Here is a 23355-nt window from a genome sequence, read left to right as displayed (position 1 = left end):
TTATTACTATTTTCCATTCTTTTCTGTCTTAATAAGCTGTCTTTATACCAATCCACAAGCTTTCACTTTTTTTTTTTTTCTCCCCAATTTTCTCCCCCATTTTACTGAGGGGGATGGGGTGTGGGCAAATGGCTGTGTGGTGCTTAGCTGCCGGCCAGGTTAACCCACAACACTATATTTATACATGTCTTTCTAAATACAAAGTGTTAGAAGAAATTATACTAGTGCTTAATAATTTCAGAAATGATGATTTCACAAAATTTCCCCTCTTTCCTATTGACCATCAAGGAAATTTGACAGCCTTATTGCTTTGCCAACTCTGCCAGTATATAATTTCCAAATGTAGTTTCATTAGTCACCTTTTCACTATGAGCCAGTGAAAAACCCTGAGCCTGGCACTGAGACACATTAAATGACAGATCTGCTGTCATGAGCATGTGGAAGACACTGTTCTTCATATTGCTATAATAATTTTTTTTTAAGTAGTTATTCTCCACTTAAAAGAAAATCATAATAATAATAATAATAAAGAAATAAAGAAGTTAAATGCTTTATCAGTCTGTAAAATATTAACCACTAGTGCCATCTTAATTTCTCTGTCATATTTAAACCATTATTTTATCTCTGCCCTGGTGCCTCTAAACTTCTAGAAACAAGTTTTTGGTTGCTTAGTATATGAGTAAGTTACTTGTGTCTATATGGTAACTTATTGGTATCTTTTTTGATATTACTGTGCAGCCACTTCAGTCAACTTCTTGTGTTGAAAAACTTATACAAGTTTTAGGAAGTTCAGAGTAAAGACAGATTTAATCAAAGAATTTTTGCTTTTTATATCACACTAGTTATATTAAGACTGCTTAGCTAAGCAAAGAACAATGCCTAGGCATGCTAATTACCATACAGAAAAGCAGCTTAGTCTGGAATATCATTTTGCATATTCTACCTTAATGTATTAACAATCAAAGTCTAATTAACAAGGAGCCTTGTCAAAAGCATAAGCCTTCTGTAATTAATTAAGTTAAACAAGTTCCGTGTTTAACTAATATACTACACCAAACAGAAAAACATACTCCATTGAATTTTAATAAACATTATGAACCCAGTTAAGAGATACTGGTATTTGGGCAGTGAGGAACCTCATGAAGTTCAACCAGGGCAAGTGCAGGGTCCTGTACCTAGGGAGGAATAACCCCAAGCACCACTACAGTCTGGGGGCAGACCTGCTGGAGAGCGGCTCAGCAGAGACGGACCTGGGAGTCCCAGTGGACAGCAGGCTGACCATGAGCCAGCAACGGGCCCTTGTGGCCAAGAAGGCCAATGGTATCCTGGGGTACATTTGGAAGTGTTGTCAGCAGGTCAAGGGAGGTGATCCTCCCCCTCTACTCAGCCCTTGTGAGGCCACTTCTGGAGTGTTGTGTACAGTTCTGGGCTCCCTGGTACAAGAGGAACATGGCCCTCCTCTGGACTCACTCCAGTAGTTCTATGAAAATGATTAGGGGACTGGAGCATCTCTCATACAAAGACAGGCTGAGAGCTGGGCTTATTTAGCTTGGAGAAGAGAAGACGGAGAGGGGATCTTATGAATGTATACAAATATCTGAGGGGAGGGTGTCAAGTGGATGATACTGGTCTCTTTTCAGTGGTGCCCAGCAACAGGACAAGAGGCAATGGGCACAACTGAAGCACAGGAAGTCTGAATATGAGAAAGCATTTCTTTACTGTAAGCATGACAGAGCACTGGAACAGGTTGATCAGAGAGGATGTGAAGTCTCCTTCCCTGGAGATATTCAGAACATGCCTGGGTGAGATCCTGTGCAACGTGTGTTAGGTGACCCTGCTTGGAAGGGGGTTGGACCGGGTGATTTCCAGAGGTCCCCTCCAACCTCAATCACTCTGTGATTCCATGATTTATTTTTACATTAGGATTAGACTGCTCAAATAACTTTCTTATGCCAGGAAGAACTTTATGATGAAATTTAATGCTATGATACTTCAACAAAGCTATATTTTATTTTGGTTTTGTACAATCTCAAAATTAGAGTAATATGATGTCTGAGGTTTATAAGATAAAATAAAATAATTCAGTTGGAAGGAATCTTCTAAGATCATTGAGTCCAACTGCCTGATGTATTCAGGGCTAACCAAAAGTTAAAGCATATTAATGAGGGCATTGTCCAAATGTCTTTTGAACACTGACAGGCACAGGGCATCAGCCACCTCGTTACAAAGCCTATTTCAGTGTTTGACCACTCTCACAGTAAACAATTTTTTTCTAACGTCCACTCTGAACCTGCCCTGGAGCAGCTCTGTGCTGTTCCCATGCATCCCATGATGGAATGAATGTGCCATGAAGGCTGGAAAGTGCCAAGTACAATTCCAAAGTAATTTTTACAATTGTTCCATGCAGCCCAAATAATTGTGTCCAACAGTTCTGGACTAGGAAAAAAGACCCTCATATTATACTATTCTTTTAGCAAAATAATTAATCTATTTCAAGAAGTGAAAGAGTATGTTTAAGTTGGTCTAATCCATATCAACTGAGAAACTGTTATTTTACACTGCAATACATAATTTCCAGAAGATCTAAATAATTCATAAATTTAAATCTCATTTCCAAAAATAAAATAAGTAGCAGCTTAATTTATCTTTATTTTCAGCATATTTAAACCACTAAATATGTTTGATTGTTTCCTTATACACTCATGATTAAATATCCAGGAAAATGTATCTTTAAAAAAAAATGCAATTGCCCATTCATAATCTGATGGCAGCCTATGTACAGGTCTCATCCGTAGCAGGATATAGTTTTTTTCTTTTTGAGGTGCTCTCCACAGTTCTGAATTTGATTACAAATGGAAGGACCTTCCTGATTTGTTATCTGTGTTTTATAACTTCTCCAGCTGAGTAATATACATTTCAGTGAAACATACCAGAGATTCTTTGATTACAAACTCCTTTTACATCCAAATACAAATCACTGATAGATCTGGCATTAAACTGCCGCATCAAATTCAACTTAATGATCTCTTGTTCTCTGTACAACAGCTAATTACACTATATGTAATTTTGAGACTGACTTCTGTGGATGGAAGCCATTGAACACAAGTGATGCTGACTGGCACATAATGAAAGAAGAAGCTCCCTTGGACAGCAGACTCCCTGACAGAGATTATACAACTAATGCTAGACATGGTGAGAGATTACATATATATACACTCCCACATATATAAGTATTAATTATACTTAATGATGTTAGATAGATGAAACTGAGTTTGAAATGTATGCTGCTATATAGTATATATATAACATAGGTAACATTACAGAAAGGTTGTTTTTCAGGGATACTTTTTCTTAGATGTGATATGGTTACTATGCCTTTGTAACTTTTTTTTTTTTTTTCCTTGAGATATTGCCATTTGAATTGATACAGCTAACTTAACTTTGTTCACACATATGGTAAGCACCTTTGTATCTATCCAACATTCACACAGGAACTGTTTTTCAAAATCTTATTTGGACAAAATATCACTGCAGCTTTTTCTAGAGCACAAGTAAATTCATTGGTTTTCTCTAGGATAAATAGAATGAGTGTAATATCATGACCAGTTTCTTCGTTCATCCCATAGTTGCTATAAAATGCACTCAGCTGGAAAATGTTCATTCCAACCAAGGGCTTATTTAAAGCCTTTTTCCAAAATGAAAATGATATTAGTATACTGTTTAAAAAAGAAACTGCCTAGTATGCTTGTCATTGTCAAATAATACTGATAAATACTCTGTGACTTTAATTTTATTAAAATGTATTTGTTATCCTGCTTCCAGTGGAGATTAGATTACTTTAAAATTTGGATTACAGTCCAATATCCCTTTATTTCTTTTTAAAGGATACATTATCTTACAGCCAGATCTCCACACTTCTCTCATATTCTCACATTAAAGGAAAGCAAAACATTAAGTATTCCACCTTAAACATCTGAGGGCAGAGGAATTCCAAGATTTTACTTTTACTTTTACTTTTACTTTTACTTTTACTTTTACTTTTACTTTTACTTTTACTTTTACTTTTACTTTTACTTTTACTTTTACTTTTACTTTTACTTTTACTTTTACTTTTACTTTTACTTTTACTTTTACTTTTACTTTTACTTTTACTTTTACTTTTACTTTTACTTTTACTTTTACTTTTACTTTTCGAGGAAACCTTAGTGGGGTGTAATTATATGTGTGCATGCGGCATAATACCTCTAACTGCATGATCGCATACCCTTTTTCCAAGTGGTAAAGTGCACCAAATAGTTGCTATTCACTTTTGGAGTAGCTATTTAATATTTCATTTCATTGTCACTCTAGAGGACCACTGAATCTGCATTACTGCATTCTCTGCAAGTATTAGTTTCTTATGGCTTCCCAGTGCTCGCAGCTCCAGAAGGGAGCACTGATATGACTGTGTCTTTCCCAGAAGGGTTATTTGAGGTGATGGTGAGATTTGGTCATAACAAGGGTGGCCTGAAGAAATATCTGCTCAGCAGTTTAAGCAGCATGTTAAACTAGCCATATGGGATCTGGGCTGTTGCACTTAAGCTGCCTGATACTTGTATCACTGCATAGTGGGTTTGTGTCTTTATATGGAGTTGCAGGCTGCAGGTTGAAGTCTCTACCTTGGGTAGATCTCAAGGTTACCTCACAGCATCTCTCAAACCAGTAATGGTGCATTACCCTTGTAAGTCAGTGCAAAGGTCTTTCTTGGGGTGGTTTTGTACCCATCTATCACTGTGCTTGCTTCAGACACATCCCAGCTGTGCAATTAGGCTTTCAGAATTTGAGCAAGTTTTTGTCAATGTTAAATCAGAATTCTTCAAGTTTAAATAGTTGCTTGTGATGTCACTGAGTGTTCGTGTCTCTTCTCTCCTGTGGAGGGCAGCAGCAAATTTTGGTTAATGAAGATCTTAACAAGGCTACTGTAGAGCCTCAGCTGCAAATTAAAAGAGGATCCTTTGATGTACCCTTGCATTGCAATGAGGGGAGCTTCCCTCTTGCCACAGCGTGCAGCACGCCTGTTTGTACATAGGGCGGTAACGGTCACTTCTTTGTACTGGCCTTGCCACAGCTATGTGATTATTCACATGGGTCTGGACCTAACCCTCTGCTTCATTATGTATCCATGGGAAATAAGTGGCTAAAGAGTATGACTGTGGCAGCACAATAGCTGATTTTCCAAGATGTAAGGCAATATGTGTGTAATATCAATGTGCAAACAAGACTGAGTCCTTAGTGTTGTTTTGCATAGATTTTCATGAAAAAGTCTCAGTATTCAGTGAAGGCAGCACTGACGGCATTCAAAATATGCTGCTTTAGGGCCCCTTTAAGATGTTTATCCTTTCCTACCTTTGTCTGAAGCACATCTGCTGTAGTTCAAATCCAAAGGCAGTTCGTTTGCCAGAGTTCAGATTAGATCTTTAATTAAGCTTTCATCCCCACTAGCACAGACAACAATGTCAAGTCTGTGGACCCCATGAGAAAATATAGCTTATTCCATTGGCTCCCATGGTCTGCAACATTGTTAGCATGCTTAAAACTGTCTGGGATGTGCTGAGAGTAAATACTGTACCCTAAAGGAAATTAATTTTTATTTCAAATTCTGTTCGTAACATTATTTAAGCCAATTAAAATGTGTCCTTTAGGGATCCCAGCTGAGGTCCATGCTGTTTGATCTCCGGCATGCTCTGCTCTTGCAGACCATGCTGAGATTGGAGGGGCTTCGTGTGAACAAGGCGATAGGACATAGTGCTAGCATTTGGAGGACAAGGGTCTGAAGGTTTTACCTGAAGAGAGCAGATGAAGGTGCAACCAGTGGATCTGCCCAATAAAACCCTTGTGGAAGCAGCACGTGAGCCCCCCTTTGCAGGGCTCTGTATTTTTATTTCCTAAAGTTAAAGTGCTTGCAGGCACCATGACGAGATAGCTGTAGTAATGGCTGCCCAAATACTACTTTTCTCTATACTTTCTTTCCTCATCTCTAGACTTTGTTAATTTTATTGCTGAGGAAAGAGCCAGGAGCATTCAGCAATTCAATTATGTCTTTGCCTATATAGATATTGGTTGTCATAGCCTGGTGCAGCTCCCTCCTCTTTCTCCACAGGGGCTGAACTGAAGGGAATGCTGTTCCGTTTGTTTACATTTTTGAATAATCTTCATGTGCCTCACAGAACACAGTTACCTCTCAGAGGTAATTATTTGCCACTGGAGCATGACATATTTCTCATATTTCTTTGAATTTTGTTTACAGGAACATTCATTTACTTCAATGGATCACATCAGATGTACACAGAGATGGCAATGTCTCATCTGGGGAGCCCCTTCCTTGTCAAGCTGTCCCCTGGGCTTTCCTGCTGTCAGGTAACAGTTTGATAGGAAGTGTCCCCACCTTTGTAAGCTATCTGTCCCATGTTGATATGGTATTTTTCTTGCTGTTAGTATTGCTGAAGAAAAACTAGCTCCATTTGAATAACAGCAGAAGAAGCAGACGATTCATTCCTTGGGAGGAGGGAGTTGCAGGAGGCTTTTTACTGCTTTACTGGCTTACATGTATATCTGATTATTACTCTTTCTAAAGCATCCACAAGGTGACTCAGATTTAAGGCTATACTTCAGATTTTTCTATGCTATGAAAAACATAGCTGGACATTGCTAGAGCTATATTTGCTCACAGTCAAATCAGCCTGCCTTATGAGGAAAAGCTGCCAAAGAATCATCATGCGCTTGTCTGTAAGCAGAAAATACTCTTACATCCAACTTTCCATTCCTGGAGATCTGTGGTTGGTATACAGATTAAATAAGTTGGAGTGATTGGAGGGAGTTGGTTACCGTACTCCAGACATACTAAATTTTAGTAATAGTTAGAGGGGGATGTTTATTAAGCTGATCTGAGCAGTCATTAAAAGCCTACCTTGAAGTGATTTTTTTTGGTCAAGTATCTTGTACCTCTGGAACCAAGGGGTCGGGACTGTTCATAAAGAAAAAAAATCTGGAAGAAAAAATGAAAATACCATTTTATGATTGAAATGTTGGAACATTTGACAATTTTTTTTTTTTTCAAAACTGAAATTGAAGAAATATATACAATTAAATAAATACATATATAACAGCTTTTAACTACATTTTGTATATTTTTGCTCACTGAATAAAGTGAATAGATTCTGTACATCTTTATGTAAGCATTTTCTTTTTTCATGAGTCTTTTTTAGTTTTACATCACTTAACTTTTCAAACCTTCTGATATATTGAGGAGATGTTAAGATATGTGATTCCAGAGTTATGTTTTCTGCTACTTTATGATGCCTGCTGATTTAAGAAGTCACATAAGAGGAAAGGAAAAGAGTGAAAGCACATCAAAATCATTTAATCATTTTCCTGTGTTAGTGGTTAAGAAGAGGCTTTAGAGAAACAGAATAAAACTGAGACTGATTGCTTTTTCAAACCCAATGTACAATAAAAACTGTAATTTCATTTAGGAAATATAGATATATATTATTATTATTCCTCCCCCCCCCCCCCCAAATAAAAGTCACTAAACAGTATATGGAGGAACAGCAAATAGAAAGTCCAACAAATAATCTTAAATAACTTAAGAATAGCTTGATATCATTGAACACAGTCTCTCACTTTTTAATCTTCACATGTCATCATACTGTTCTAAAGAATCAGAAATAAAATAGATGCAGAATGAAATCAAGCAGAATGGTGCTGCAGGGAGCACAGAAGGCCTCTCAGCATCCCATTGGAATCCCGCATGTTGCATGGGACCTGGGAAACCAACAACCTTTATACACACAGTGCATTCATTCAGGCAGCTTCACATCTCTTTTGTAGACTTTGATACTGGGTAGATAAGCACCTTTCAAGTTCAAATGAACTTATCTTAGAATCCCTTAAGGTTAGCTGGGCACAACTGGTGTGTGAATCAATGAATCATTCCAGTTAAGACGTCTTGCAGAGTTGGCTCTGTATTCCAAATAAATATAAATGCAGTGGGGATGTACATACCCTTCTCTAGTACAAAGTTAGAAAATTAGCTATTTTCAATTTTGAATATGCACATACTGTATGTATTTAAAGTTTGGAGATTCAGCAAAAACTAGTGCAAGTTCTTATCCAGCTATACAGGTCTGAAAAAGAGTGTTTCTGAAGACTGGAATCTTGGCTTTCTGCCACATTTTCCCTGTGGACTTTTATATCTCAGAAAGAGCAAGAAATAGTGGTTGCTCATTAGGAAGGGTATTGGTGTGTTATGCTCTCTGTGTATAAATGGGAGATGTTGTCCTATGCTGGATGTCCCACTGAGAGGATAAAGGGATCTGCATAAAGAGATCTATGTTTATTAAAAGCTTTACAAGTTCTTTGGCTGCAGTGGCAAAAAAAGGAAAAAAAAAAAAAAAATAAAGGAAAAGGAAAATCAAAGTTGAGGGATAGTAGTCTTATATTGTGCTTTACTAGTTAATTGAAGCTTAGAAGTAAATTCTTTGTGCAGCTTCTTGTAGCTGAGTTTTTCGGTAGTTGTCAGGTAAGAAACATCTTCATTTAGATCAAGGTTTAAGAGTTGTAGAATCAAATTTCTAATCCCAACTCTGTTTATGTTCCTAATGGACAGAGAAGTCATTCTGAAGTAGAACATGTAGTCATACTGAGCAAAAGTAGTTTTATTTCTTATATAAGGAAACCCGGAAAAAAAAAAATAAAAAATCATTTGAAAAGCTATTTGATTGTTTAGAGTATAGTTGTTCAAACAGCTCATTTTGAAAAGAGTTTGAATACCTGCTGCACTGTATCCCTTAAGATGTCTGTTGGGGGAAAAAGCTACATGAAAGTATTTAAAATTATTTTAAAATCTTAGCATTACTTTACACAATACATAATTTCCATGAGTGGGGAAAAAAGGAGTACTACACTAAAAAATAGTGTAGTGTGTTGTAACAAATAATATTTCCATCAGTGACTGCTGACCTACCTTGTCCTATGTAACAAAAGTCAAAAGAAACTCTCCTTTGATACATAAAAGTTGTATCTTTCATGCACTTGCCTTTTTAAAGGATTAAATTTGGTGTGTGAAGTGAAAGGTAGTGCATGCACACACATGCTGACTTTCAGATTATTAGCTGATGATTTGCATGTAAGGAGTTCTCAAATTGACTAGTCCTGCTCTTTGACTTGGTAGGCACAGTAATGGCCTACAGCTCTAACATAACAGTAAATATGATAATGAGGAAAAACTCCTTTTGAAGACTGGTTATCCTAAAACCACTACTTCCCTTAACATAAATGAATAAATAAATAAATAGAATTGACCATATATGTATGAATTAATGTTTATTTCCATGCTTTACAGATTTAGTGTCCTGAAAAAAATTTATTCTGAGCATTGCTGCTGCTCAGATAGCCTTCAGAAAAAGCAGTGGCCTCTAGGGGAAGAGATATGTGAAAGGACTTGGCTGGGGAGATGTCTTGGGGACAAGCAGGGAGAGGTGCTTGGATCTTGATCAGGACATGGCTGGAAAAGGTTGAAGGGAGACGTCATCAACATGTATCTGAGAAGAGGGTGTCGAGAGGATGGAGCCATTCTTTTCAGTTGTGTGCAGTGACAGGACAAGAGTCAGTGGGCACAAACTGAAGCACAGGAGGTTCCATCTGAATGTGAGAAAATGCGAGGACGACAGAGCACTGGACAGAGGACTGCCTAGAGAGGTTGTGAAGTCTCCTCTGGAGATATTCAAAACCTACCTGGATGCCACCCTGCACAATGTGCTCTAGGTGACCCTGTTAATCAGGGGCATTAGACTAGATGATCTCCACAGGTCCCTTCCAAGCTCAGCCATTCTGTGATTCTGTGATCCTGTGAACAAAATGATCCATGCTTTGAGAGGACATATTTGTTTTCTTTTCTTTTTTTTTTTTTTTTTTTTCTTTTTTTCCTAATTAGTGATTAGAAATTTGTATTTCTTCACAATAAATTAAGTAAAAATTACATGTGCACACACACACTGCACTGTTTTGCATATTAATAGTCCCAACAGGTTCTCGAAAAGTATTATGTGTCAACTGTCTCACTTAAATAAAAGACTTCAGTTGTTTCCTGCATCTAACTGAAAGCTGGATAACACATTGATCTGTGATTGTCCTGAGGCAAAAGACAGACTTCATTTAGCCATTAGCCTAAAATGGTCTGCATTTTTTAAGTTTGCTTAAAAGTTGATGCAATGGGAGGAGGGAATAATAAAAAGGAAATTTAAGGAAATTTTCTCTATATAATGTGACAATCCAAGATGCATGGCGTAAGATCATGTGAAGATGGGCAGAAAACTGTACAGCAGCTTGGTTTACCTTCACTAAGATTCAAGAATTATAAAAGATTTTTCAGGGAAGCTGAAAGTCTGCAGCTGATGAAAATTTAGTCCTTCAGTATGTGAAAAAGCAGGAAAGACTCACCTTTGAAAATCTTATTTTTTTTCCCTGTACTTCTCAGCTGAATTTTTGTCTGGGTTGTATTTAAAAAATAAATAAAAAAATAAATGTATCAGGTTTATTTTGTATTTCAGGGCAGACATAGTGTGCTAGGATTCTCTCTATTTTCTGTTTGGTAAGCAATTTTTTATAGCCTCCCTGCTGCAGATATTTTTTTTCTTCCCATGTAGTGGTCAATCCACTTGTTTCATGTGATCAGAATGTTATTGATCAATAGAGTATTGTCTTCATGTAATTGTAATTTTCATTGATTGTGGAAGAAGAGGATCATAAGGCTCCCTACATATAAGTAACTCAGCTGTAAGACTTCAAAGATTAACATACTCATGAAGCTACCCTATATTCTGCATTCGCAGAGCAAAATAATCTTTGAGAATTTTCTAAGTCTTTACTGAACTGAAAAGAGTTTAAGGGAGGTCATATCAATTAGTCTGTACCCCTTGAGAGATACAAGTTTGAAGTAAGTTTTAAGGCAAGTTTTTCTTTTTATTGTAGTTTTACCTTTGGACATAATATTGCTCCCTGACACACCATAGTTTCATAAACCTCTTTCTTTTATGTCAAGCCAGTGTATAGACCTGTCAATCATTTTGTGTTACAATGTATGTATCTGAGTTGGTATTAAACATATTGCAGATTGACGATGTAGTTTTTAAAGTGTTTGATTAAAAACTCTTTCAACAGGTAAGATTTTGGTATCGGCTGTCCCAGGGTTCCCAGCTTTCTGTCTTTAAGAGAACTACCCTGGATGGAAATTTGGAAAAACTGTGTGACATTTCAGGACTGTCTGAAATGCAGTGGACAAAAGTGACTATACCAATAGACAGTGCAGCTGGGGACATACCTTTTCAGGTAATTAGAAATTACATTTTCAATGTCTTTGTTAGATTTACATTGCTTTTTTTTTTTCTTATTTTTTTTTTTTTTTTTACTTAACTTGGTATTTAGAATTAAATTACTTTCACAATAAAATATGAAAAGAGAACTTCTATTCTTTAGTGCTCATCAAAAAAAATCCCTTTTTAAGTAGGTGTAACTACTAAAGAACAACATTTTATTATTATTAAACAAAAATAAGAAACATTAATACAGAGTTTTCAATAAAAAGAACTTCAAAAAAAGTGAGGGCCTGTTTATGTTGGCTAAAGGGAAGAGAAGTGCAGATCTTCAATTTAGAGCATTAATTTCAGAAATAATGAGCAGTTTTTTAGTTTAATTTTACTTTTATATAATCTCAGCCTGCTAGACTTTTCTACAGCTCAGAAGGAACTGGTAGGGGAATCAGCAAAATTCCTAGTTTGGTTTCTTCCTTTTGTCTGTCATCTATAAAACAATCTAAAAGAATGAACTTCTCATCACTGATAAGTTTTAACTGAACTTCCATTTGTAATCTCCTGAAAATTTCTTTGTATTTGCAAATGTAAACTTGTAATTGTTACATTAATGGTACCATATGTAGAAAATAAAAATCAAACCAACCAACCAACCAACAAAATCCTACAACCCCCCTCTCTCTCTCTCTCAAATAATGTACTGTACCTTTATCTGCATTTATTAGTAGAAAACTAGAAATGGGGAGAATGAATAATGAATTTACTAGCTGGAAGAAAATCTGAAATATGATTTGTTGTTCTGGTTGTTGTTAAGATATATATTTTATAGACATCACACCAAATAGATTTCTTGCATGGAAATGTCTCATTCACTTCAGCAGACATAGTATAGAACTCAATTAAACAGAGTTGTAAACCACCATGTCTGGTTATCCTGAACAGCTCATTTTACAAGGTGTATAACTTTTAACAGTTCCAGCAGGAAGGCAGTTCATTCAAGCAGTGTTGGCTATTATCACCTGAGATTGAAGCAAGGTTTCCTGGGTTACATAACTTTCAATAAGTAAATGTAGTTATGGGTTTGACAGTTGAAGAATAAATTTCTGAATTTGATCAAATTTCAATCTTAGTTTTTGCTGACTGATAATCAAAGGTGGTTCTAGGTGGTATTACTTCTTGTGGAGAGAGAGTTAAATTATAAAGAAATATATATGTATTTTTATCATGTCACCATTAATAGGCTTGCTTATTTCTTTTTATTTATTTATTTTTATTTTTTTACTTTTTCTATTTTTTACAGATTATTTTCCGAGCTACCATTCTAACAATGAATGCTACTGTTGCTATTGATGACATCAGTGTAACAGAAGAATGTAGAGTTGTAAATAAATCACTATCAGCTGTTTCAGCTGTCAGGCAACAAAGTGAAGGTAAGTTCTGTGGTTTTCAAAACATTTTCCACTAAGTCTGCTATGTATAATTGGATTCATATGACAGTTTCAAGACACGTGTAAGAAAGAAGACAATAATCTGAGGAAATTTTCCATCTGTTGTAATGAATTGTCTATAATGAAAATTTTCATCCTACGTTACCTAGTAGGTGCTTTAGGTAGTTTGCAGTAGTTCTGTGAAGAAAGTTATGATGGGAATTTCCAGATATCACTGACTAGAACCTGTACATATACACACTTGGATGCAGAGACAGAAGCAAATCAACTTACATCTTCCACTGAAGAGCAAATTCCATTGCATTATCTTTAGGGCAAGAGAGTTTTTCCATCATCACTGTCAAATCCTTCCCCTCCCCTTCCCTTCCCCATTCATTGAAGTTTGGGTTGTTTTCTAATGTGTATTTTGCAAGCCATTAGTGGTGCAACACAAAAATTTTGGCTTATTGGAAGTTTCATTGTGTACTGAACTCAGGGAGACAACAGCTATTGTGAAAGCTTTTCACAAAGCTTTTGTGAAAGACTTGCTTGCAGACATGGGGAGCACAGCAAGCTGCCTGATTCTCTGTGAGACAATGGTTGTACACAAAACCTGGCCTCTGAACTGGAGCCAGGCCATTCAAAGTTGTTGTTTTTCTTTTTTTTTTTTTTTTTTTTTTTTTTTTTTTGATAATTTTTCTCTTGTCTGCTTGAATATTGTTGAGAATGATATATAGCTTAAAAGCATAAGGTATCAGCTGTATTTCTTATCCATTGTGATATATCTAGATTTTTCTTCCTTTTATTTTTTATTTTTTATTTTTTATTTTTATTTTTCCTTCCTTAGGGGGAACAGAAATGGAAGAAACTAATTCTTCATCTCTTTACTGTTCACCGGAACTTTTTTCATGTGGGGATGGACAATGTATTTCACCTGACAAACTCTGTGATTTTACACCTGACTGTTCAAATAGCCATGATGAAGCCAAGTGTTGTAAGTGAAAATTTTAATAATCTAGGTTATTAGTTTCCTGTCAATATGTTTGTACATCCTACTTGTCAGGGTTCTGTAACTTCATAAATGCTATAATTTAACTAAAAACTCTTGAGAAATAGTTACTTCATTTTGATTCTATTGTGATTTTTTTCCCTTTATTTTCTTTAACAACTATGTCCCTCTTACTACTAAAACTAGAATAATGGTCTTAATATACAGTGTTTTATTTTTTAATTCTTAAGATGTTAAGTACCAGGTATAGTGTTATACCAAATTAAGTCCTAATCTTAAGATATTGGAAGTTGATTCCAGAAGCTATTGTGAAGCAAAACATGCTTCACACATGCTCTCACATATACAAAACTAAGCTAATAAAATGAAAGGAAAGGAAAGTACATTACATATATACAAATTTGGAAATTCTGTGGCAGCACTGTGTTAAGTACCTCTTAATGGTTACACACTCCTTCAGTTAAAGACAACAGTGAGATAGAAGGCATTGAAAATGTACTGTACAGACTTTTGTTCAAACTGTGAGTTTTATATACTTAATTTGGATGTGCCAATACCTCAGCTGGACAGGTAAATAAAGCATCCATGCACAGATCAAAGATATTTAGGCTGTGTCAATATTTCCATCTTGGCTATGTTCCTAGGTTTTCTCTGCATGGAAACTAACACATGGAATATCTTGGTGCATCTCAGAATCCCTCTGCAGTGCACAGTCAAAAGGGACCTTGGGAACGTTTCAGGGCCTCTAACATATACCTTCAGAAATATTTTTTAATTAATTCAATTACTTGTTCTGCATAAGAAACGATGGTTATATTTTTTTATCTTTGAAAATGAGACCCTTTCTATCATACTTACCTATCAACAACTCATAATTCTGATAAGAGCATTATAAGATCAATCAAAAAACAACAAAACAAAGAAACAAAACCCAACAACACTAACAACAAACACTTGAAACAAAACCTTTGGACCTTCCTGTATATGCTTTTGAATTACAAACAAAATTATACAATATTTCTGGGGTTCCACTGTCAACACGTTTGTCATGACACATAAATACACAGTTTAGTACTTTATTGTTTGAGAATGACAGTAAAATTTCCCAGTGTTTTTCACTGTTTGTTATTGATAGACACCCAAATCACTGCCAGTACCAAAACAATTCTCATCGCTGAATAGGATCTAAGGACCTCCCCGCATGAAAACAGCATAGTATTTCCTCTTAGTTGTCTAATGGCCATTTCACTTGCAACCTTGATCTCTCAGGGGCCTTGGATTAGAAGTTAATAATTTAAATAACCTAGTCATTGTGTTTAATCCTTCCAAAATAATAGGAGATTAGTTTCAGATTTGTCATTGCCTATTGACAAATTATGGCAAATTTACATCTGCACATGTGTTTTAAACCCCCCTTTAAACACCTTCATGCCACAGGTTTTCAGTATCACAGGAGCAGTGTTTACGTTGGTCAAGATAATTCATATATTTGTGGGGACTAGTCCAGGTGAGAAATCTGCCATTGGCCTCAAATGAGTTAATTACTTGTGTCATATGGCTAGCCCACCTGAGGACAGGTGTCCTTGTTCAATGTCTTCTACACTGGTGGTGGTGGGGAGGCTTCTGCTTCTCTTGAATTACTTACTTTTTTGCCATCAGGCAGCCACCTGCTCTAGAACTTAATTTTGCTTTTTCATGAAGAAGAAAAAATGCTTCCTGGAACATTTCAGGCTTCTATTTCATTACAGAGGTGCTCATCAGTTATTTGACTTTGTATTCTCTGACACCTTATTTGCATGTGCTTTCTTTGTATATTTCAATCTATAACAATTTCTTTATTCATCCTTACTAAAACTCTCAGGCATTTCATAAGAATCTATTTTCCTCATTTTCTCAAAATCATTATGAGACTAACCTACTGCAAATTAACATACAGTAATTTCCTCATTGCACGGTCTATTCTAACTTTAATTAACACCAACTTTTTTTTTTTTTTTTTTTTTTTTTTTTTTTTTTTGTAACTCTCTACTTTGATTTAATCCCTGGGAAGCTTCAATCTTGGCGGTGTTCTTTGTCAACACATTTTAATGAGAATAATTTTATGCCATATGTAAGAAAAGCACTTACTTAGTAGGTACAAATGCAGTTGGTAGGTTCTTCTGGTCCAAAGCTGACTTTACTTACTGTGAAAGTATTTTGTTATCGTGTGACTTGTGGTCTAAAAATTAGTTTACCTCATCTTGTTCTGCTGCAATAATGTGATTTTAAAAATTATCATTTTTATTATAATAAATTTTAGACTCTTCTTCCGGGTTCCTAGTTGCATTGTACAAAATTACATGTCCCAGATTAGAAAATGTCCTTTAGATTTATTCTACATAGTAGAGAAAAGTAAAAACAATACAAAATATAATCTATGAAATGTTTTATTTTTTGAGTGGTGCTACTCCTGACTATCAGTTCACAGCTTTACTTCCACAGCTGAAGAATTTACGGTGGCTATAAAGTGTTATACATGACTACCATGCATTAAAGTAGAAGAGAAAATTGACTGCCTTTTTCAAGCTGCAGATTTATAACAGTGACCTAACATACCTATCACATTGTGTGTTCGTGCTCTGGAAGGTGAATGTATAGCAAATTTTATAAGGTCTACACCATATGCTTTTGGTGGAGTTTAAATGCTTACCTTTCCAATCTAAAAACTATGTTGATGGTGTAGAAAATAAGATCAAATGGGAAAATAATCTGATAGACAACTACGTTGCTTGAGCTCACTAATATGGGAGAGAAGTAATCAGGGGGTTTGAAGAAGCCAGGGAAGGAAGCAGGGGGGGGGTATATTAAGACTAGAAGGTCAAAAAGCCAGTGATGGGGTAACGGGAGAGAAAAAAAATAATGAAAAAAAAAAAAAAAGTTTGGGGAGAGAGAGAAAACACAGAGAGAAGGAGAATGAGAAATATAGATGTAGAGCAGTGATGCTTTGGGAGGGAAGAGCATAAAGCTTTGCTGTAAGTGGCAAAGAACTGAGATCTTAGAGGTCTGGGAACAAGGAGCTGAGTGGGGAAGTGGGAAGTACATTGTGGAAAGGAAGAGCACTGAAGAATTAGCAAGAGCATTTTTCTGCCTGAGACCACAGACACTTTCAGAATTGCTATAGAACCCAAAAATCATGAACCTAAATTTTGTACTTTTACAAAAAATGTAGTAACAATTTTTTTTTTTTTACAAAAAATTTAGTAACAAAAAAAAAATCCTTTCCCTTTCAGTAACACAGAAGGAACACTCTAATTGATGTAGAAAGCACTTGATTGTTAAAAAATACCTATGTTTCTCTTATTTTATTTTGCGTGGACCTGAGTATCCAGCTTCCTAAATTACCAGATTATTTCATTGTTTTAGAAATTTAATTTTCTTCTGACTACACTAATATTTTAGAATAAAGAACAGTTTTGGACCTAATTTGCTAAATTTCCAATGAAAACATCAGTTGATTATTTTGGAGGCTCTTACTGTTTTGAGACTATTTCCCATATCAGTATACTAATCACTCACATTCAGAACCTGAGAAGCATTTGCAAATGATAATATCTTATGAACTGAGGAATTTCCAGAAAATGTCAGATCTAACAAATCAGTGTGTTCTGTTTCACTTAAAAATGCTGTTAGGCAACTACCTAGATGATTGCATATCTGCCTCATCAAAATTAAGTTGTAGCAAATGCATGTGACTGCAATGTTACTCTTTTTTTTTTTTTTTTTGGGGGGGGGGGGCAATATTTAGATTGGGGTTGATTAGTGTTGCATGTGAACACACAGAACATTATATTCCCCCTATAAAAGTCTGAATCTCCAAGTCCTATAGCTAAACTATACAGTGTTAGGGAATGTACTGTGGTCAACTTGTTAAAAGTATAGGCACAAGGTGAAATCAGTAGTGCTATTTATAGCATTTTTTTTTTTCCCCTCAGTACATTTTGTCCATCTTATATGCCATACTCTTCCCCATTACATAGGAGATATATACACGGTTGTTATCTGCAAGTCATGGTTGTCTATTACTAAAAAAGCCCATGTGACTGAAATCACAAGTAGGTCTGCTGCAATTTCACGGCTATTGAAATAAATGTCCCAAAAAAAAGAGTGGAAGAAAATGTTCTGGACTGTTTTGTTTTCTCTAGGCATCTACAGAGGAGACTACCGTATCCATCTACACCGAGTGATTGTTAGATTTAAAGTATGATTTTAAATATATGAGAATATAATTGTGCAAATTGTGTTTACATTCAATTTTTAGCCTTTATAAGGAAGTAGTTTTAAATTATTTCAGAGCTGTAGGCAATAATATTTGTGGACGGAAAGTGAGGGAAGGGGGAACTGTTCTTGGGATTTTGTAAAGATCAGACTTGTCAACCTTCAAACAGACTTGAACTTTGTTAGTTTTTTTTTTTTTTGCTGTTGTTGTTGTATGTTTCAGTTATTCTCATTTGTTACTACTGAACTTTTGTGTTTTTTAGTGAATACTATTCATTTTTTACTGTAGAAATTATGCTGTTACACCCACAAAGTACTGTCATGCATTACCTGAGTTTATTTATCATGGCATTAGCGAAAAGTATCAGTGTGAGAAATCATAAACCTGGGAAGGCAGATATAAAACTATTCAGTGTGATTATGTCAGAAAGGGCATTAAAATAACTTATTAGGATGTATATGGCCATTGATAAGCTGTTTTTTTTTGTTGTTGTTGTTCCTAGATATGAAGTTGCCAATAAATTGTTGTCCTCATGACATCTATCTATATCTTTAAATTTAATCTTAAATTTGATTATTAAAAAGAAAAAAAAAAAAAAAAAAAAAGGTTGAAAGTCTATTGACACATGAGAGTCTTTTTAAACAACTTCTAAGTAAAGGAGAAAGTTGAAAGCCAGTAATGATGATGATATCATCTCACCTGGATTTTTTCATGTCAGGTTTTTCTTAGAATGGTGCAGTATGAGTAAATACGCATGCATTGCCAAATAGTGAAAGATTTTTTGGGGGATGTAGAGATTTATGATACTGCAGTCTTGCAGAAATGCTACCATTTTAAGCATTCACTTTAAAGTACTGTTTTTAACAGGAACTTTTCTTAAATTCTTGTTAGGCATTGATTCAGTTTACAGAGAACTATGTATGTGATTTGTGGAGGCTCTTGGGTGAAGTTCCTTGAAACAGAAAAGAGTAAAATCACTTTATAAGAACCAAGAATCAGCAAGAAATCTAGACTTTTGTGATAACAAATCATCTCAGAGAAGACTAAATCTGCTGACACTGTAAAGACAGCTCTCTCAAAATATTAATAAAGATTAGGATTAATAAAAATTAATTCTTCTTTTTTTTTTTTTTTTTTTTTTTTTTAAGGATTTTATATTATTATTTTATATTATATAATTTCTAATTAATTAGGAAAAATAAGGATTGTGGAATCCTGAAATGGTACGTTCACGGTATTACTCTGGTTCCTTCATGATTACTGAGGGAGCATGTTAAGTAAGAAGCTAAAAGGGACAGCAGAGAAATAAATGCATAAAGGTGGCATGGAGACTATTTGAAGCAAAAAGGCAAAAAAGGCATCAAACAAATAGCTGAACTAATGTACAGATTAAAAAAAAAAAAAAAAAAAAAAAAGGATGAGGATGATTATAGGTTGTGGTGGGTGACATGCAAAACACCGTAAGGATGACCAAAAATTGTTTAAGGAAAAACTAGCAATAAATTCCTTACACAGAAGAAGCAGAAAGCCTGTCAGAGTCCTTAAGATTGCTTGATAGTTAGCATCTTGATAGAATCATAGAACCATTCAGGTTGGAAAAGACCTCTAAGATCATCTAGTCCAACTTTTAACCTAGTACAGAAAAGTCCACCACTAAACCATGCTATTAAGTTCTACATCTACATGTTTCTTGAAGACCTCCAGGGATGGTGACTCAACCACTTCCCTGGGCAGCCTCTTCCAATGCCACACAACCTTTTCAGTAAAGAAATTTTTTCCTAATATCTAGCCTAAACTTCCCCTGGTACATGAGGGCATTTCTCCTCCTCTTATCAATTGGTGCCTGGGAGAAGAGCTCAATCCCCACCTCACTTCCTTTAAGGTAATTGTAAAGTACATTAAGATCTCTCCTAAGCCTTCTTTTATTCAAGCTAAACAGCCCCAGCTACCTTAACCTCTCCTCATCAGACATGTTGTCCAGGTCCTTCACCAGCTTTGGAGCCCTTCTCTGGACATGCTCCAGCACCTCGATGCCCTTCTTGTAGTGACAGGCCCAAAACTGAACACAGAACTGGAGGTGCAGCCTCACCACAGCTGAGTAAAGAGGAGCAATCACCTCCCTAGTCCTGCTGGCTACACTATTTCTGATACAAGCCAGGATGCTGTTGGCCTTCTGAGTGACATGAGAGCTCTGCTAGCTCATATTCAGCTGGCTACTGACCGATACCCCCAGGTCCCCTTCTGTCAGGCAGCTTTCCAGCCACTATTCCCCCAGCCTGTAACATAAGGTCATTGTGCCCCAAGTGCAGGACCCAGCCCTTAGCCTTGTTGACCCTCACACAGTTGGCCTAGGCCCATCGGTCTGTCCTACCCAGATGCCTCTGCAGAGTCTTCTTTGAGCAGATCAACACTTGGGCCTAAGTTGGTGTCTTCTGCAAACTTACTGAGGGTGGACTCCATCAAAATAGAACATGTAAGAAAATAAGAAATAGGAGAAAGGCAGAAAGTAAGGTATTAGGAGAGATAGTAGATTAATTTGTGTGTGTTTACTGTGAGAGGAACTTTAGAGGTACCCAGGTAACAGCCTTTCTCTCTGGGCAGTCTTTTTGAAACAGAAGTGCCAGTCAAACAGGTTATGAGACAGTTAAATAATTGAAGCTCTATCAAACATTAAAAACAACTGCATTTCACCCAGGCTGTACCAGCTTATGCTATTCTTGTATCTTCCCTATTTTTTAAAAAAAAGTTGGTTTAAGATTTAGTTGGAAGTTTGAGGGCTATTTTATCTCAGAGTATTCATCCATGCTTAAGTTAAATGCATCTTTTCTTTCATTTTTATCCTTGTTTCCAGTTACAGATGCAAGTCTGTGCTCAGAGACTTAACTGTTTTATCTTTTTTTTTTTTTTTTTCATCTTTTGGTATAACCATCTGTGTCTAAAGTTTGTCATATTCTTTTTTGATGTTCCCCTGGGGATATGGGCCAGTTTCTTTTTTTTCTTAAAGCCTATAGCAATCAAAAGGAAAAGCAGAAATAGCTTTCCGTATCTCCTTATCATTATATTCTGCCAGTGGATTATCAGACATTCCCATTGTACCTATATGAGTATATCCATAAATAATTTTATCTTTTATTATAGAAAAGTGTTATTTCAAAAAAAAATCATCCTTATTTTTTATTACGCTTGTCAATCATAAAATGATGTAGTTCATTTGTGAACAATGTACATTATAAGTATAGAAAACACATTTTTTGATCCCTTAAATATTATTTGGCCTTTCATATTTGTGGATTATTTTTTTTTTTGAAGCAAAATCCATAACTATGCATTTCCGTATGCTTTGCTTAATAACCCACAAAAATCTCATCTTTTTAGAAACCCTAACCAACAATTATAATACGTTAAAATTTCTTCATTCTTTCTAACACATGATATATAACCTAAAATGGGAAAGGTTTTTCAGTAAGACTAAGACAAACAACAAAAGCCAATGCCCTTCCCTATCAATAAACATTTATATAATTCTGTTTACCAAGAGACATCATTTGGTTCTGAAATGTGAATTTTCTATTTCATAATGTTATGGCCACTGCAACTGGTTATAAATCTTTATATTATAATGCTGGAACTGACAATCATGACTGTCTGAATATTTTGGGGTTTATTCTATATGCATAGTAAATGAACAATTGGTTAAATTTCCTGAAATAGTTTTCCTTATGCTTTCCATCAAATGCCTGTTCTAATTACAGTAACAAGCATATCATTTTGTGACATAGTGAGGAATTTTTTAAGTGCAGAAGAGGAAAATATGACATTTCATCATTTTAACGTCATAAATATTTGTGAAATTACATTCAAACGTCTTCTTCCTTTCATTTTATTTCTTTTGCATTATGTATATTTCTAAATTATTTCTATTCTTTTAAATGAGGAATTGAAGAATACAGCTGAATATATTTTTCAAATCTTTGTCACCACAGCACTTTGTGTTTCAGAGATGTCTTCTTTTTACCATAACATAGCATCTCAGTAAAGCCTGATATTCAGCTTGATTTCTATTCCAACTAGAAGAATGGTTTTGCTATCATTAGCATACTCGCAGAGATTCAGGAAATAAGGGACTTTATTTCTGGTTCCAGCATCTATTCCTTAAAAGAGCTTGCAGAATTCTTGTTATTGCTTTGCGTGCTCTGTGTTCTGCTGTGCAGCATGAGGACTGCAAGGTCTGTTTTCAGCTTCTTTCTGACTGCTTTTTGTACTTTGGCTGCAGTGTCTTTAGAGAGAATGCTTTATGAATACATTTTGTACAGAGATAGCTTGGTTGTTCCTGTGGGACTGTTGTCTTACACAACGGTTATAAAACAAATATGCCATCTCATCCCCCTACCCCTTTTCTAGACATTTGTCTAAAATACCAGTGACATATTGGAAATGTTTAATTTCCTTTTCATACTGTAAAGCTCCCTTAGTCATGTAAAGCTCCCTTAATCATGTCATGTACAGAGTCAAACTGAAATGTTTCTTATTTCATTTCAGCTGCTGTATGTGACTTTGAAAGAGATAACTGTGGCTGGTTTGAAACCGCAAGTGCAGATGGATTTGACTGGGTACGAAGTTCCAGTAGTGCTCTTGCACCTGCTTTTAAGAATCAAGCTCCTCTGCAGGATCACACCTACAACAAGTCTGAAGGTAAGACAAGACAAGCCTTGAAATAGAGAACTGGCATATAAAGAGTGTATAAATAGTACCTACTCTTTAATCGTATTTAAAGTGGGGACTGTGAACTTTTTCCAAATGCTTAGAAATTATTTCTTTGTTAAGCCTGAAAAGTTGTTTTCTGTTTTCTTTTGATAGGTCATTTTATGTTCATTCTGAAAAACAGCAGCAGCATTTCACAAATTGCTCAGCTACAAAGCCCAAAGTTCAGGCAAGCTGGATCAAACTGCACGATGTCTTTTTGGTATGAAAAAAAAAAAAAAAGAAAAAAAAAAGAAAAAAGAGTTTTAAATTTATGGACCATCTCAGATTGTTTCTCTTGGATTGAAATTGTGGTTATAATTTGAAGTAATATATACACTCTTCTGTGCAGTATTGTCTCTTTCTATTTCTTAATATTTTAGTCTTATACAAATATGCAGAAAAAAGCTGAAGCTGTAGAACAGCTTCAGAACTGAAACTTGGGACTTCTTTGTTATAAGGCTTTGGTCAAAATTATGTTAAAGGATTGTATCTGCATGCACATGGACAAAAACCACCATAATTGTGATAATATTTCAACTTAGGTTAAAATTGATTTGAAAACATTATGGAATT

General features: G+C 35.5%; 1 protein-coding gene across 1 annotated transcript in view; it reads left to right on the top strand.

Annotated features, from left to right (window-relative positions):
* Positions 1-23355, top strand: part of MALRD1 (MAM and LDL receptor class A domain containing 1) — a gene marked incomplete at both ends in the record, with an annotated part of 250796 nt that overhangs the window by 36059 nt on the left and 191382 nt on the right. The window contains 6 exons of the mRNA XM_082753206.1: positions 3046-3192; positions 6287-6396; positions 11200-11367; positions 12649-12778; positions 22579-22731; positions 22897-23002. Of these exons, the coding sequence (XP_082609332.1) occupies positions 3046-3192; positions 6287-6396; positions 11200-11367; positions 12649-12778; positions 22579-22731; positions 22897-23002 (814 nt within the window). The remainder of the gene's footprint in view (positions 1-3045; positions 3193-6286; positions 6397-11199; positions 11368-12648; positions 12779-22578; positions 22732-22896; positions 23003-23355) is intronic.

The sequence above is a fragment of the Aythya marila genome (genome assembly GCF_965140915.1).
Source record: "Aythya marila genome assembly, chromosome: 2".
Taxonomy (NCBI): domain Eukaryota; kingdom Metazoa; phylum Chordata; class Aves; order Anseriformes; family Anatidae; genus Aythya; species Aythya marila.
The sequence above is the reverse complement of the archived record's forward strand: the minus strand, read 5'-3'. Positions and strand labels throughout refer to the sequence as shown.